General features: G+C 39.5%; 1 protein-coding gene and 2 long non-coding RNA genes across 3 annotated transcripts in view; 1 reads left to right on the plus strand and 2 right to left on the minus strand.

Moving 5' to 3' along the window:
• Positions 1–16981, minus strand: part of wwp2 (WW domain containing E3 ubiquitin protein ligase 2) — a 145248-nt gene that overhangs the window by 36777 nt on the left and 91490 nt on the right. Inside the window, exon 10 of the mRNA XM_077567937.1 lies at positions 16507–16681. Coding sequence (XP_077424063.1) covers positions 16507–16681 — 175 coding nt within the window. The remainder of the gene's footprint in view (positions 1–16506; positions 16682–16981) is intronic.
• On the plus strand, positions 1815–9423 carry LOC144053467 (uncharacterized). The gene is made up of 2 exons (XR_013294435.1): positions 1815–2437; positions 7847–9423. It is a non-coding gene; the product is annotated as an uncharacterized LOC144053467 (long non-coding RNA).
• Positions 13384–15822, minus strand: LOC144053466 (uncharacterized). Its single transcript, XR_013294434.1, has 2 exons — positions 13639–15822; positions 13384–13567 (listed from the first exon to the last, which is right to left on the minus strand). It is a non-coding gene; the product is annotated as an uncharacterized LOC144053466 (long non-coding RNA).

Consider the following 16981-nt stretch of genomic DNA (forward strand, 5'->3'; position numbering starts at 1 on the left):
TATGGATGTTTTTGTTGTTTCCCAGGCCTGATGTGCATTCAAAATTTCATGAGTTTTCACTCGTTAAATCCAACCAAATCAGCATAATTTTTCTTGGCAAACAGCGTGTAACACACACGGACAACATTCAGCAAATAAAAAGTTTTGCTTTTACTTTTCTTTGGGAACAACTTTAGATGAAACACCCACAGATTCAAGTCAATAGGATCAATTCGGTGGGAAGAGATCATAAAAATGTGACCTTTATAATAGGCCAAAAATGGGGCAAAATTTGAAAGTACATCTAAAATGGTGGACTTCCTGTTGGGTTTAACATATGGCTACAGGAGACTTTTTTTTTGTAGGTCTTGGATTTTTTTGTATATGCCTCCAACTTTTTGCTGAAGTAAGTGAAACGTAAACCTGAAGCTGTTTTGTTGAAAATAGGTTGCGGACGTTACTGAGCCAATTTTGAAAAATATCACAACAAACTATTAAAATATAGATTATTTTGCCAGGCCTAATGTGTGTGCAAAATTTCATCCATTTTAAGATGCTCAAAGTCAGCATTTTTTTTTCTTCTCTTCTTTTTGGCGAACGATGCGTTGCCATGACAGTTTCAAGAAAAATGACAACATTCATGTTTTAACATCATGGAGACCAAAACACTCTTCCAAGCAAATATGAGGTTGATCTGGTTAACCCACTAGGAGAAAAATATTAATAACAATATTTTCTTTTGCTAGCACTACAGTGAAAAATTAGTTTGTAGATGTCTTCAGGCCTGGACTCTCATCAAATATGTGACATTTTGAGAAGACAGGATTATCTGGGTGAAGTTAGAGCAGCTTTTAGTGGCACGTGGATCATCAGACTTCGCAGCCACGCCCATTGCTGAAAAGTCACAATCTGAGGCATGATCAACATATTAAGGCTGGATCTGTTCAACGGACTTGGCGTAGCAGATACAAATGTAAAAAAAGAAAAGAAAAATAAAGAAAAATACATTTCTTGCCACCACTAGGTGGCACTTTGTGTACAACTTAAAATTAGCATATAGATGTCTTCAGTTCGTGACTTTTAATATACATGTGAAGTTTGGGATTTTTTTGGAGCTTGGTGAGACGTGTTTATAAGTATTTATTTTTTGTGATGAAGGAAATATGAAATGCAAACTTTGATGCCCCGCCTCCATCATATGATATTTCAAAAACTCAAGATTTTACCCCAGGTGTTGCCCCAGGTCTTGACATGGTACTGGTCAAGTTTTAAGTCAATACAATGGTGTAGTCCAGGGTATACGCGGGTATATGGCGTATAGTAGTGATGCAACGGATCACAAAAGTCATGGTTCGGATTGAATTATGGATTTGAGTCATGGATCAGATCGTTTTTCGGATCAGCTATGTTTGACATTTTGAGTTGAATGTTGTTGTTGTTGTTTTCAATGGGCAAAAGGTGTTTTATACAATAAATGAAGACAAAGTTATATTTATCTTTTTTTCTTTTAACAATGAATAGACCTCAAAGTGCAATTTAAGGCACACTCCCTTTCTTGCTCTTATCCCGACACCATTCAATACATGTCAAGGAAGCTGGAAACATACTCAACATAACACGCCGCCTACGCTCAGGCTGAATTCAAAATAAAATTTGCCAAATAATACATTGACGGCAATGCAAATAGCCTTAGTAGACTTTTACTTTGAAGTTGGCCCATGTCAAGGCGTGACAGCGAGCTTGACTTACCTTTGTTGTTTCATTATTGTAGTTTTTATTGATATTACAAAGTTGCAACAAACATCCACACAACTCTATCCCAAACTTATTGTAGGAATTATTTTGGAGGATTATTATACATTTGCCGTGTTGAAGTAAATTGCCTCTTGGGAAACACAAGTCAACGTAATAGTGTAGTAATTTCTGTTTATGATTGCTATGTATTGCAAAGGAGTGTTATTGTATTTGGTGAAGTTGCAAGTGGACGACTCAGCTGCCGAGTGAGGACAACTGATAAGAAGACGAGACGCACGTCAACGCCAGGGCCCCTGGACTTGCATGCCGCATTAGAGAGTGTGAAGTGAGATAGGAGTTGTTTTTCTCTTTCTGTCATGTAATCAGATGCCCCGATTGGTATATAAGGGGACTATTTGAATGATGAACCAAGAGAGACTCTGTACCGATCAAACTAAGGCTGCAGTTTTCTCTTCCTCATGAGCAATAAATTTGGAACCAGATGCTTCCTCTCTCTTTATTTGATAAATGTCTACATCTGAACCTGACATTTAAATTGGTCCTTCTTAGCCGGATTGCAACATACCGGAGGTGCCCAGAGGCAGAGCCGACGACCAAGAAAGACCGTGGCCACGGCAGCTGTCCCATTTTAGGGGACTGGACTTCGGCCCTGTTTCTGGGGACTAAAGGTTGAAGCAAGCCAGGAAGAGAGAAGGCAACACTGGTAGGACACTTATATTTTCATTGGCGGATTTTTGGTAAATAAGTGTCCGTTTAAAGTTAAGGGCGACGGTGTCCTACGCGCGTTTAAACTCCGTGGAAAAGAGGGCGACGGTGTCCTGTACGTATTTAAACTCCGTGGATAAAAGAAATAGACAGAGGAAGTCTATAAAACTGAGGAAAAGGGGACAGAAATAGACAGAGGAAGTCTATAAAACTGAGGAAAAGGGGACTGAGAAATAGACAGAGGGAGTCTATAAAACTGAGGAAAAGGGGACTGAGAAATAGACAGAGGGAGTCTATAAAATTGAGGAAAAGGGGATAGAATAAAAAACCGTAAGAATACTAGTCAATGTTGCGTGAAGAGACAGAGAGAGTCTATAACACTGGAAGAGGGCGACGGTGTCCTACGCGCGTTTACACTCCGTAGAGAGGGAGTGAGTGGAGGTTCGCTACCTCGGTGTGAGTGGAGGTTCGCTACCTCATTATTGTTTGTTCGGGGACTTAAAGTCAGTTTAATCTCTTTAAGAAAATCACTGACTTCAACATGGGGAAAACAAATAGCAAAATAGCCAACAAGAAAGACCCGAAACAACAGTTAACATGTAAGGACTGGAAGTTTGTAGAAAACCAATGTCCTTCTAAAACAAAACATTTAAATTTGTGGATAACGAAATATGAATTTGCTGGCCAGCTTAATACACAAAAAATATTTAACTTGCAAGATAAAATAAAAACCACACGAAAAGATAATAAGAAGAAAATGAGCAAAGACGGATACGAGGATACAGAATTTTGGATGGTAATGGCACAAAAAAGGAGGGAAGATAAAAGTAATGATAAAATCGAGAAAGAGTCCAAAAATAAAAGATGGGAAAAAGAGAAAGAGATGGGGGAAAATACAGTCATGTTTCAAAGAAAAGAAGATGATGAGACAGGGCCAGTGGGATTTAAAAAAGAAGAAAAATGGGAAGATAGGGAACAAACCCCCGAAAAATCTCTACAATCGACCTTGTATCCGCCGCTCCCGAGTTCTCCCTTGCCACCCTCACCCCCGCCCACGGGGGCCGTGGGTAATACCATGCAGACAAGAAAGAAGGGGAACTTGAGAGTTACTTTTTCTAAAACAATGGGGAAGCTTTTCTCCCCTGAGCAAGTGAAGCTTCCCTCATCAGAGGAGGAATTACAAGATTCTTTTCCGATGATAGAAGTGGCAAATCCTAATGTAGATGACGATTCGCCTACAATTTTGGTACATCGAACATGGACTCAAGAGGATGTTAAAAAAGCAGTAGATGGCATTACATCCCACAAAATCGATGTTAATGAATTTGTGCAACAAATGGAAGACCTCAGAAGGTCTTACCACCTGAACGGGGTAGAGGTCCAGCAGGTGTGGATGGCAGCCCTAAAAAATGATTGGCATAGCGTCAGAGGAGATTGGGAACCAAAAGATTGCCACGTTGTTTTGGCTCATGATAGCCGAGAACTTGCACACCAGGTCCGCAGATTAATGGACCGAACAAGAGAAAAATTTAAAGTAAGAGCAAATTATACAGCCATCGGGAGAGTAACCCAAAAAGAGGGGGAACCATTCGATGATTATAGAGTGCGAATGACTGCGTGCTTTAAAGCTAATAGCGGCATTCCTGAAAATCACGATGAAGGAAGTCTTTTTGAGGAGCAGTTAAAAAATGCTCTCCATGCCAACACGCATCACACTATTCATCAGTGGGTTGAAAAACATTGGGTGGATAAAGCAACGGGAACGTTAGAACAATACATTAGTCAAGCACTGCATGCTGAAAGAGTACTGCAGGCCAAAAAGAAAAAGACAGACACATTTATTATTGAGAACGAGGAGAATGAATTCTACTTTCAAAACCGAGGAAAAGGTTTTTACCAAAACAGGGGCCGAGGAAGGGGTAGGCCTCAATTTAAAATAGGACCCGCCGGCAAGGGGCGCGGCTACGCCACAGGCCCAAAAGAAGTCACCTGTTGGTGTTGTGGGGAGACAGGGCATTTTTCGAGGCACTGTCCCCACAATAGGAATGATGCATGACTAGAAAAATCAGCTTCCCGACAGGATGACAAACAAAAAGCCATCGAAGAAAATGTGACATTAAATTTACAAGAGATCTTGGTATTCGATATTTCAAAACCAGAAGTGCAACTCATTGTAAATGGAAAGCCAATAACCTTTCTTTGCGACACAGGGGCATGTAAAACTGCTTGTAATGAGTCTATTCCAGGCGCCGTCATGTCAACAAATAAGATATGGATTAGGACAGCTCAGGGGGATCTCTCTGCAGTTTCTGAAACTAACCCTGTGTGGATAAGAGACCCCCTGGGGGAATCGTGCAAATTGCCAATATTGGTGGTACCAGATTGTCCCGTTAATTTGCTGGGGAGAGATGGGCTGTGTAGATTGGGATTAGCGTTAATATCAACACCCGAGGGACACATGGTGGTAAAAAGACGAAGTGAAATAATTGAATCAGATTTGTATGTGATGCAAGGATTTGGGGAACCGCTTTTTTACTACTCATTGGATATGACAAATAAACCGCCACTGTGTACAGGAAAAGCATTGCTCGAACAAGCCGACTATTTTGTAACAGAAGAACAAAATAAAATGAATGAGAACTACCTTCATGTAACTATGTGGTACAAAAAGACCCCAGGTCCGGATCCCGAATATGAATTTAAATTGGAAAAATATACTCCCGAGACAATCGTGATTGACTATTTGTATACTGATAATTTGGGAACCGCAGTGGCAGGCGTCAGACTTCCACTTAAACTGGAAGATCTACATAAGGAAATGACGCCTCCACACGTGTCATTATTCAAACCTTTTGACTTAAAATGGAATCAATTGGGAGGATTAGTAAAATTGGGCCAAATAGTGAATGATTGGGAACCTGACGGGGAAAAGTCAGGCACCGAATATAGTGAGAGGGCAAAAATGACGAGAAAGGCATTGTTCTGGAAAGTACAGGTCAATGCTGGACGTCACCTCCAACGAAAATGACACGATATTGATTCCTTCCTCTTAACAGAGGAAGAGGAAGAATTTTTAAAAAGGGTTCCAAATTGTTTATGGTCAGAAGGGCCTTCTGATGTAGGACTCATTAAAGGAGCACAACCTGTGCAAATTAGACCAAAAACAGAATATCGTCCATGCATAAGGCAGTATCCGTTAAAACCAGACGCATTAGAAGGGATACAACCAGTTATTGAGTCGTTAATAAAAGCAGGGGTAATAGTTCAATGCCCGGATTCTCCCTGCAACACACCAATTTTTCCAGTAAAAAAGTCTCCACCTTCTGTCGGTTGGAGAATGGTCCAGGATCTTCAAGCAGTAAATGCCGCTGTAATACAACGAGCACCCTGCGTTCCTGACCCACATACACTGCTAAATTCATTAAGACCGGATGCAACAGTTTTTACAGTAGTAGATGTTAGCAATGCATTTTTCTCTGTTCCTGTCGACCAGGATAGCCAATATTGGTTCGCATTTACGTTCAAAGGCAAAAAACTGACGTTTACGAGATTGCCACAGGGCTTTTGCGAGAGTCCCACTATTTACTCACAAGTAATGATGGCGAGCATGTCTACATTTGAACCACCATGTGGGAGCCAAATTCTACTCTATGTAGACGATATCTTATTGGCATCACCCGATTTGGGAGCTTGCAAAACAGATACTATTGCTCTGTTATGTCATTTGGCCAAGGAAGGTCATAAAGTAAGCAAGAACAAGCTACAGTTGTGTAAAAACCAAGTGAAATACTTAGGACATAATCTGAGTAAAGGTGGTCGAACAATCTTACAAGATAGAAAAATGACCGTCTTGCAGGCTCCGAAACCATTAACGAAAAAGCAGATGATGTCATTTTTGGGGCTCACGAATTATTGTAGGACATGGATTCCAAATTATGCAGAAATTGTTGCTCCTCTTTCAAAAGTGATGTATGAAGAGGACTTAAAAATGTCTTCACCTTTGCACTGGTCACAAGAAGCTGAACAGGCTTTTTGTGAGATAAAGCAAGCCTTGGTATCAAGTGCGGCCTTGGCTTTACCAGATTATTCTAAACCTTTTGTTCAAATGGTAGACTGTAAAAATGAATATATGACGTCTTTGCTGGCACAGAAATATGGCGAAAAGCTAAGACCTGTGGCATATTACTCTTCAAGGCTGGATAGTGTGGCATGTGCACTTCCTCATTGTGTGAGAGCCGTTGTGGCAGCTTCAATGGCAGTGGAAAGCAGCTCATTAGTAGTGCTTTTCCACCCATTGACTCTAAAAGTTCCGCAGTTTCTGCGTTGCTGTTGCAAACCAACATGATATTTTTGTCCCCGGCCCGACATCTATCTTGTATGGCCATTCTACTATCGCAGCCACATCTTACATTGGAAAGGTGTACAGTTCTGAACCCGGCCACATTAATGCCACTTCCTGAGGATGGTGACCGTCATGATTGTCAGGAACTGGCTGAACAAACGACTAAATGCAGACCAGATTTAAAAGACCAACCCTTACCCAACGGAGCCGTTCTCTTTGTGGACGGCTCATCCAAGAAAAATGAGTTTGGTAAAACGCAATCGGGATATGCAGTAGTTTCGCTGGACACGGTGCTAAAATCGGAGCCACTTCCTTCGCACTATTCAGCCCAGGCTGCTGAGCTGGTGGCCCTGACAGAAGCATGTAAACTAATGACTGGAAAAATAGTCACAATTTACACCGATAGTCAGTACGCATTCTCGACGTGTCATGTGTTTGCGCAATATTGGAGAAATAGAGGAATGATAACATCAACGGGGAAACCAGTGACACATGCGGATCTCCTGTTAAATCTATTAAACGCTGTGCAGTTGCCAACTGGGATTGCGATATGCAAATGTGCAGCACACACTACAGGCACGGACGAAATTACTTTGGGAAATGCATTTGCGGATAAAACAGCAAAAGAGGCGGCTGTAAAACCCCTCTTGGGAGTGGCTGAATGCACGCCACCAGACGATGTTCTGTGTAAAAAGATTCTTATTGACATGCAACAACAGAGTCCGGTGCGAGAACAGGAACAATGGGAAAAGCAGGGGGCGACTTTAATTGATGGTGTTTATGTCAGCTCAGAAAAGAAACCCATTCTTCCAAAAAATCTTTATAAGTGGGCCGCTATATTGACACATGGTGTGACCCATGTGTCAACAGGGGGAATGGTAGGACGGATACACAGAATGTATACGACATATGGCTTTAATTTATTCTCAAAAAATTTTATTATTATTATTATTTATTATCATTAACAGTGGCAACGAAGCCAGTTTGGCCGATTACATGCGAAAAACATTAGAGAAAAGAGATGAATTGAAACTACCAGAAGGCGATTGTGCTTTTCTCCAACAGGAAGAACTAGTAGCTCCAGGAGACTGGGTACTGATCCGAAGCCTCAAAAAGAAGCACTGGAATTCTCCAAAGTGGGAAGGCCATCATCAAGTGCTGCTGACCACGCCGACGGCCATAGAGATTGAAGCAGGGAGCACTTGGATACATCTTACGCATTGTAAAAAGGTCATCTCAACCGACAAACCCAACAGGGAGGGTGAGCGAAAGTCTGATTCAAAGGTGGGAGCAGATATATAGAATCTGAAAATACCTGCGGTCAGTGAAGTTTTCCAAGACGCCTAACCTAATTAGGGGTTCTCGGTCGACATGGCTATTGCGTGGATAAGATTTGCGGTACTATGTTGTGTGGTCTTTGTGACCGTGAAGGCTATTCATTCACCAAATCACGCACTGATAAACAAGAATAGAGGATTTTCATATGGGTCACACCCAATAAAAATGTAGACCGAATCAACTACATCCATTACAATGTACAAAAATTGGGGAATTATACTGAAGAAAGATTTATAGCTGTCAGAGAACAATTGGCTGCAACATCACTCATGGCGTTCCAGAACCGCATTGCGGTCGACATGCTACTGGCAGAGAGAGGTGGCGTTTGCGCTATGTTTGGGAACCAGTGTTGTACATTTATACCAAACAACACATCTCCAGATGGGTCCCTCACGAGAGCCATTGAAGGCCTGCGCACCCTGAATCGAAAGATGAAAGAACACTCAGGTGTGTCCACCTCAGCATGGGACGAGTGGTGGGAAAAAACGTTTGGCAAATATAAAAGTTTGGTATTTTCTGTCATGATTTCTATGACTCTGTTCACCTCAATTCTTGTGCTGTGTGGATGTTGTTGTATTCCCTGCATTCGCGCATTACTCGTCCGACTTATCTCAACCGTCATTGCTCCCACAAATTCTAAATTACAAGAGATGTACCCTTTGCTTATTTCTGCAAATTGTGGTGATGGAGGGGACACTAATGACCAAACCAATGATGAGATAATTTCTCCTGCCGTCCTATTTTACACACCTTAAAACTTAAAACATAGAAAGGGGACATGATGGAATGTTTAAGTTTGTCATCCAGTAAATGATTCAACTAAATAAAACCTTTAAATCAAAGTTCTTTTGATGACAAAATTTTTGGAGGCAAATGTAGAATAAACAGGAGGGAAATGTAGGAATTATTTTGGAGGATTATTATACATTTGCCGTGTTGAAGTAAATTGCCTCTTGGGAAACACAAGTCAACGTAATAGTGTAGTAATTTCTGTTTATGATTGCTATGTATTGCAAAGGAGTGTTATTGTATTTGGTGAAGTTGCAAGTGGACGACTCAGCTGCCGAGTGAGGACAACTGATAAGAAGACGAGACGCACGTCAACGCCAGGGCCCCTGGACTTGCATGCCGCATTAGAGAGTGTGAAGTGAGATAGGAGTTGTTTTTCTCTTTCTGTCATGTAATCAGATGCCCCGATTGGTATATAAGGCGACTATTTGAATGATGAACCAAGAGAGACTCTGTACCGATCAAACTAAGGCTGCAGTTTTCTCTTCCTCATGAGCAATAAATTTGGAACCAGATGCTTCCTCTCTCTTTATTTGATAAATGTCTACATCTGAACCTGACACTTATATTCCATCTCTGATTTAGGATGCTAAGAAACTGCTAGTTAATTACGCTGTCATTGTATGGTACGGCACAAATGTCTGTTAGTGGCTAGCAACTAGCTGTTAACATTTGCAACAAGTGTCTGGCTGGTAGACCTAACAGTAAATAAGTTTGACAGCTCGTACCTTCGTTTTCAATATTATACAGTAGACCAAGGCAACTTTGTAATTCACTCTCCATGTTTAAAGGAAGGGAATGTGCCCTTGATGGAAATGAACCCCGACTGTAATGACAGGTTTGCTTTATATTATTTATTTAGTTGTTGCTAACATAACTATGAGATTCATTTTTCAAAAATAATTTCCAGTTTAATACATTTTGTAGAAACTTTATTTGGACGTATGACGACATTGTTATTTCACAACACATTCACTGCATTGTGACGTACAATGGCGGCTGGCTCTCTGCCGAGCACTTGGAGACATTTGTCATTATCAAAATTTAAATAAAAAAGATGAATGGAACTCTGCCCAGTAGCAAAACAAAACAAAAACAAAAAAAACAAACCCCCCAAAAAACAAACCCAAACTTTAAGCGATTAATACCTTGGTATTTTTGGACAATGTAAAAATAACATAATAAAATAATAATAATAAAATAATGCACTTAAACTTGTATTCCTTAATTCTAAACGGCCATATTAGACATTTTGAGTTGTTTTTTTTTTTAATTTTGAAGTGATTTACAAAATACATGAAGATAAAGTACTATTTGTGCACTTTTTTTTTTGCTGATCCGAAAAACAATCCGATCCGTGACTCAAATCCGTGATTAGATCCGAACCATGACTTTTGTGATCCGTTGCACCACTACAGTGAACAACACCATGAAAGAAAAGATCAAACATTGGGCAGGTGAAATTTGGTGTTAGGCCCCAGAAGACAGTTTACATGTCATGACAAAATACCAAAACACAGCCAAAAATGTTAAGAAATGGTTTGCAGATGAAAAAACTAACGTTTTGCTGTGGCCCACACAGTCCAAACTTGAATTTAGTTGAGAATCTGTGGAGGGAACTAAAGATCAGAGTGATGACAAGAAAACCCTCCAACTTGAAAGAGATGGAGCTCATGGCTAAAGATAAATGGGGGAAAATATCAGCCAAGACATGCAAACAGCTGATCAGCAACTACAGGATGTGTTGAATTTGCTGTAATAGCCAATAAAGGGTTTTTCTATGGATTTTTGAGAAGGGTATAAATAATTTTGGATGTGCCACTTTTTGTTAAAATGTATATAAAAGCTGTGAAATATCTTTAGAGTTAAAGTAACACTAAGGAATTTTCAGTTTACTCACGCCTGCGAGTGAAAGCCGGGCCAACGTTGATCCTTGACTGTCCTTTCATTAGGGTAGCTTCCTGTTTTCTTTTTCTTTTTTGTCTCCTCAGACAAAAAAATGTAAGTTGCTTTGCAGCTTCTGCCAGGAAAGCATTAATCGTGCGTCGACATTCAAATTGACTTCCGTCTTTGTAACGAATGGGGAAAGGGGTAAGTGAGATATGCCATAAAGCAGTCAGCACATTTGTAGTTTTGTGAGTGGCAGTGTTCCTACCATCCTCCTCAAAGTTGCTTAGTGCCAGTAAAAATGATACAGACTCCCTCAGGCCATGGCAAAGGTACCATTCAACTAGTTCAATCATGAACATAGCGATTTTAGGCCAGTTGTAATTCCGACGTCCGTTTCATGTTGTGGCTCGGAGGGCTTTGTTTTAATTGGGAGGCATTTGGCGTTTGGTGAGCTTTCGTAAATCTTTAGGTCCCAAAAAATTTGATTAATTTCGTAGAAGATAAATAACTAGAGCTGCAAGCAGCTATAAAGGGCTACTTTGGGGTACTGGCATATTGTTTTTGTTTTTTTAATTGACAAAGATTTATTATCTTTACATATGGATTTAAAAAATGGTGTAATGTGTGCATAGTTGGATGAGTTTTCATGCATGTTAACACCCTCAAAATCATTGTTTTTTTTGACAAACAATGTATTGCCACAGCAGCAGTGCTTCATGAAAAGTTTTCTTTTCAACATCATGAAGGCCTAAACACTCTTCCGTGCAAATATGAGGTTAATGTGGTTCATTTGCTAAGAGAGAAACATCAAAGAAAAAAAAAAAACATGTATTTGCTTTTGCCAGTAGGTGACACTACCACTATAGATGAAAAATAAAGTGGTCCCTGTTCAGGCCCTAATAATAATTTCTACAGATACATTAGGGACCTCGCAGCGATTGCTGCTCGGGCACTCAAAAGGGAGGAAATGAAAGAACAGCAGTATATCGACAGGGATATGTGAATATCGGAAACAATGTTTCAGAGCCTAAAAAGGGGTATACCGTACAGACAACTATAAGAGTGCTTTAAATCCCAGGCAGCATAGGGGGAAAATACTAGGGATGCACCAAAATGAAATTTTTGGCCAAAACCGAAAATGAGAAATACTTGGCCGAAAACCGAAACGCTGAAAAAAAATTATGCCAATTTTTTCATTATCATTGCATTTATTATAATTAATTAAAATTATAATATTATTCTAAAATATTTAGGCCTATTTAGCATGGGTATTTTAACAAAGCACAATATAAATTGAAACGCGTCCACACCACAGACATTAGAGACATGTTGGCAAATGGTACATTTAAGTGTATGGGACAGCTCAGGACAGTTTTTAATATGCTGTTTTGAACATACACATATAATATACACGACAAAATGAGCAGCTCATCGAATTAAAACATAATAACTGAGTATTTCTTGATTTTTAAATTACCCGCGCAAAACCTGGCCAGCGTCTTTCGATTCCCCAAAGACGCAGTTCTTCACCAAAAATGGACAAAGCAAGTACAACAGACTCGAGATAAATGGACGCCCACTCCAACGTCGGTGTTGTGCAGCGCACATTTCAATGAAGACTCGTTTGACCGGCTCCTGGCCCTGAAGCAGTCACAGGGCTATAATGTGCAACACAAAACCGTGCTTTTGCCAACAGCTGTGCCAACTCTGTTTCCAAGGAGCAAACAGAAGGGAACAACATCGACTGTAACAGCACCCGCGGCAGCCATTATAAAAAGAGAAAGAAAACGGGTAAGAACTACAATCTAGAAAGTTAGAGCACTTATGCTGCCTTCTTGTGCTATCAAAATTATGGTAAATACCACGTAGAGTAGAAAATTGCACGTGAACACCCCCTCATGCTGTATTTTGTATTGGACAAATGGGAATTTATTTTGATACCCGAGTTTCCGAGTTGAGAGAACTATTCAAAGTCTCAACATGGCGGGGTGCGCCGAAGGATTTGTGAATGGCAAGAAATATTAACACTTATAAGAGCGTCTGCTAGCACAGCAGTTTCTTTTAGAATCTACACAATTACGTAGCATACACAATTTTGCTATAACAACACAATCACATGAACAGAACTCGGTCGTAATTAGGAGTTTCCGAGTGGTAAGGTCCATCTTTCCCATACCTAGTACGTGAAAGCAGGGTTAGTTTAGCAGCTCACGGCAAAAATAACCACTGTCAAATTAATATAGTCAATAAAAAGGTACCAATTTACAATGAGGAACTGCAAATTTTTTATTTGTTGTCAATTTTATTGTGTATTATGTATTGTGTATCATGCCCAAGTTAAAACAGTTCAAACTTTGTTTCAGATGGTGGATGAGATGCTTATGGAGTATGAGTCAAAGGAAACTGCTACACAGGTAACATATTTGGAAGATGACTGTGTGGGAGATGGCTTACTGAATAGTTTGAGTGACAACCCGCAAGCAGCAAGTTTTACATTTGTAAAATAAAATTGTAAATTTATACGCATAACTGATTGTTCTCTAGTTGTTAATTTATACTTTGGATGAAAAGAAAAAGGCATGTAATTCTTTTGTATAATTGTATTTATTTATATCATATTTCGAGGTATCCTTTATAGTCATTGTCATTTGTAGTCATTGTCATTGGATGGAAATGTTCTCCTTATTAGTGACACTGCACAAGAAGGAATCGGTACCCTCACACCCTCACCAGCGGATGAACCAACTGTAGGCAGTGTACCTCTTACACCTGGAAATACAGAAAATCCATATTAAATTATTCATCTTATTTTAAAATACAAAACCTGTCATCATACTTACTCTGTTCCAAAATCGGCTCGGAAGTGTTGTTGGTAAGCAGGACTTCCACATTGAGGCACACAGCTTCAAACGCCCAGTGATGGGTGATACACCGGATCTGCTGCTGAGACTCCGACAACTTGACCTCGACCTTTTGCTGTTCGTGACAGCAAATGCTCTCCATCACTGTTGCCATTGCTACACAATTGCCACAGAAACACCTGAAAAGCACAGTCAACTTTTTTTTTTTTGCCATTTCTAACATTTACAAAGAATGTGTTCATTATTTGATAAATACTTGCATTATCTATTACAAATATTTCGGGAGAAAAAAAAGTGTCATGCATCTGATGTGTATAAGGTCACTTTAATTTCGAAAATCCATGTTGTACCCTTTTTCCATTAGTTAATGTGAATTGAGTCTCACAGAGATTGGCATGTGGCAATGTAAAAAGGGCAGTGGTGGCTTCACTTTTTACGAAGGTGAGTAAGCAGCATTTAGTTCATGGTTTCCATTTTAAATTGGAGAATAAGTTATATTTTGCTACTACCAATATAAATTAGCTTTTAACTGTAACAAGTAAAGCATAAATAACAATCATGCACAAATAATCATTTGAGTGTACCGGTTGTGAGGATAATCGGTTATGAAAATGGATGGATGGATTAAAAGTTACATTTTGGCCACAAAGCGTTTGCTATTACACCCATACGAAAATATAAACACCATTGTTAGTCCATACTTTCCATTTTAAAATAAAGAGTAAGATTTACCATTCTGTGTTCTGGAGCCTGCCGATGTCGTCACGGCCACCTTCAGAGTCCGAAGTCGCACCAGCACCTTCATCTAGATACGGCTCAAACCGATACGGGTGGATACATTCCAGGACTGAAATGTCTTCGCCTGAAGACTGCTCGTCGTCGGCAATGTCACAATACAACTCTACACTTGATGTCGAGTCAGAAAGCACCTCACTATCCGTTTTAGCCAACTATACCTGCCCATGTGTGGCCCGCTGACGTCACGCGTGTCCAGGCTTGGAAAAAGGGGGCGTCGCCAGTGAGCCGCCATATTTTAGAAATTCACGAAAATATCAAATTTTTACAAGCCCTTGTAATCGCGTTTTTACCAAAGTAATCATTGAAATCAAATTATTTGTACTTGTACTCTTTAAAAAAAAAATGCTTTTAGGGTGACTTTTTCTCATATCTCATTCACTTTAAACACCAAACGCGGGGTGAACAACTGACCATTTTCTGGCGGTGCAATTGCAATTTATAGTCAATGTACAGTACTTTGCAACGGCGGGCACGGATGCGTGCTGTGCGGTCCAGTGCGGATGACACACTTGTAGGCTATTTGGAGAGGGACATGGTGCGGCGCACTTAAAATCAGCATATTCACATATTCACCAACGTTTAAAAATAAATAAAACATTTTTGCACCAGCCAATCGGCTTTGGGAACGGACTGAAAAGTCACACACGGTGTCCTGTACAAATCTTTATTCACCTGGAGATAGTAATAAGTGTTTAATTGTTTAAAACTGTTGATAGCAGTAGTGCTAAAATTAGCTAAAGTATTTAGCACGGCCACCAGAATGCAAGTGAAAAAGTGGAAGCGCTCGAGGGGCTCTCATCAAAGAAAAACAGAAGTCGCTGCAGGAGAAAGAGTGGCTCACCTGTAGTGCAGTACTCGGCAGCGCTCTCTTTTTGACATCGTTTACTAAGCAACCCTCTCCTTCTGTGGGTTATGTTAATGCAAACTAATACATAAATTATTCTAACTTAATATATCTACACTGTTTGAATTTTCATTTTTTGTTTTTGTTTTTTAACATGAAAATCCACTAGTATAACTTTTAATTTGTGGGGCCATACCCCAGTTGCTGAAGAAAAAAAGTTATGATTCCGGCCCAAGCATAGTTTGCAAACTGTTACAAATGTGCTTTGTGGAAATATGAGCATAGACAGGATGTGTGTAAACATGACTGAAGCTGACATTCAGCCAAGTCGAAATGAGGGAGTTTTCTGTTCTATACAGAAAGTAATCAAACAAAGGGCTGATTCAGGTGCTGCTGTTAGGGAGCCTTATTCCTGTTGGTTGGGCAGGATGTTAGAGAAATGTGGAAGAAACAGACGAGGTACAGTGTACTGAGAGGGATGACTGGGGTGGGGGGATGAAGAAAATGAAAAAGCAATAAGAGGTCACATATGAAGCCACACACACACACACATTATGTATATACATACATATATATATATATATATATATATATATATATATATATATATATATATATATATATATATATACACATACATATATACATATATATATATATATACACATACATATATACATATATATATATGTATGTATGTATGTATGAAAAGTAAGTTTGCAAAAAGTAATGAAAATATGAACAATTCAATATGTACATTGAGGGGAAAAAAAGTTCACCTACAAAATGAAAAAGCAATAAGAGGTCACATATGAAGCCACACACACATTATGTATATACATACATATATATATATATATATATATATATATACATGTATATATGTATGTGTGTGTATATATATATATATATATGTATATATGTATGTGTATATATATATATATATATATATATATATATGTATGTATATACATAATGTGTGTGTGGCTTCATATGTGACCTCTTATTGCTTTTTCATTTTGTAGGTGAACTTTTTTTCCCCTCAATGTACATATTGAATTGTTCATATTTTCATTACTTTTTGCAAACTTACTTTTCTCTAACAAAAAGCTGCCAAAATTCACAACCATGAATCAACCAATGGATAGCTGGCTGAATGGACTTATTGGAGTAATTTAGGGAGAGTTGGTAAAGGCTTGGACTACCTGGTAGAGGAAGCGCTGGTTGAACTGATGCATGGCACCCTGCAGCTGGTTGCGTTGGCTCTGCCATTGTTGATAGTTGCGCACAGACTCTGCTGTAGGCCTCTGCCACGTGGTGGTTCTGGTGTTGTGGTCAACATAGTAGAACCTCCCTCGTTGGTCCACACGCTTTTCCCAGCTGAGGAGGTAGGGAAGTTTTTTTGGACGCTTTACCAAAGTTTCAATTACAAACCAAGACCAACAAAAGGTTCATAAAAAAAAAAGTATGCGTGTGTGGGAAAAAGGAAAAAAGAGCAAGGCCACAAATAATCAATGCTGTATAAAGTACTTGAAAGAAATACAGTCAACCTCCGAATACTCGCGGTTCGGCACCCGTGGATTTGCATACTCATACGCTGCGTTCACACTGCAGCTCAATTCCATTTTTTTTTTTTTACAAGTATCTGATTTTTTCCATGCAGTGTGAACGGTATGATTC

Source organism: Vanacampus margaritifer, chromosome 6 (genome assembly GCF_051991255.1).
Source record: "Vanacampus margaritifer isolate UIUO_Vmar chromosome 6, RoL_Vmar_1.0, whole genome shotgun sequence".
Lineage (NCBI taxonomy): Eukaryota > Metazoa > Chordata > Actinopteri > Syngnathiformes > Syngnathidae > Vanacampus > Vanacampus margaritifer.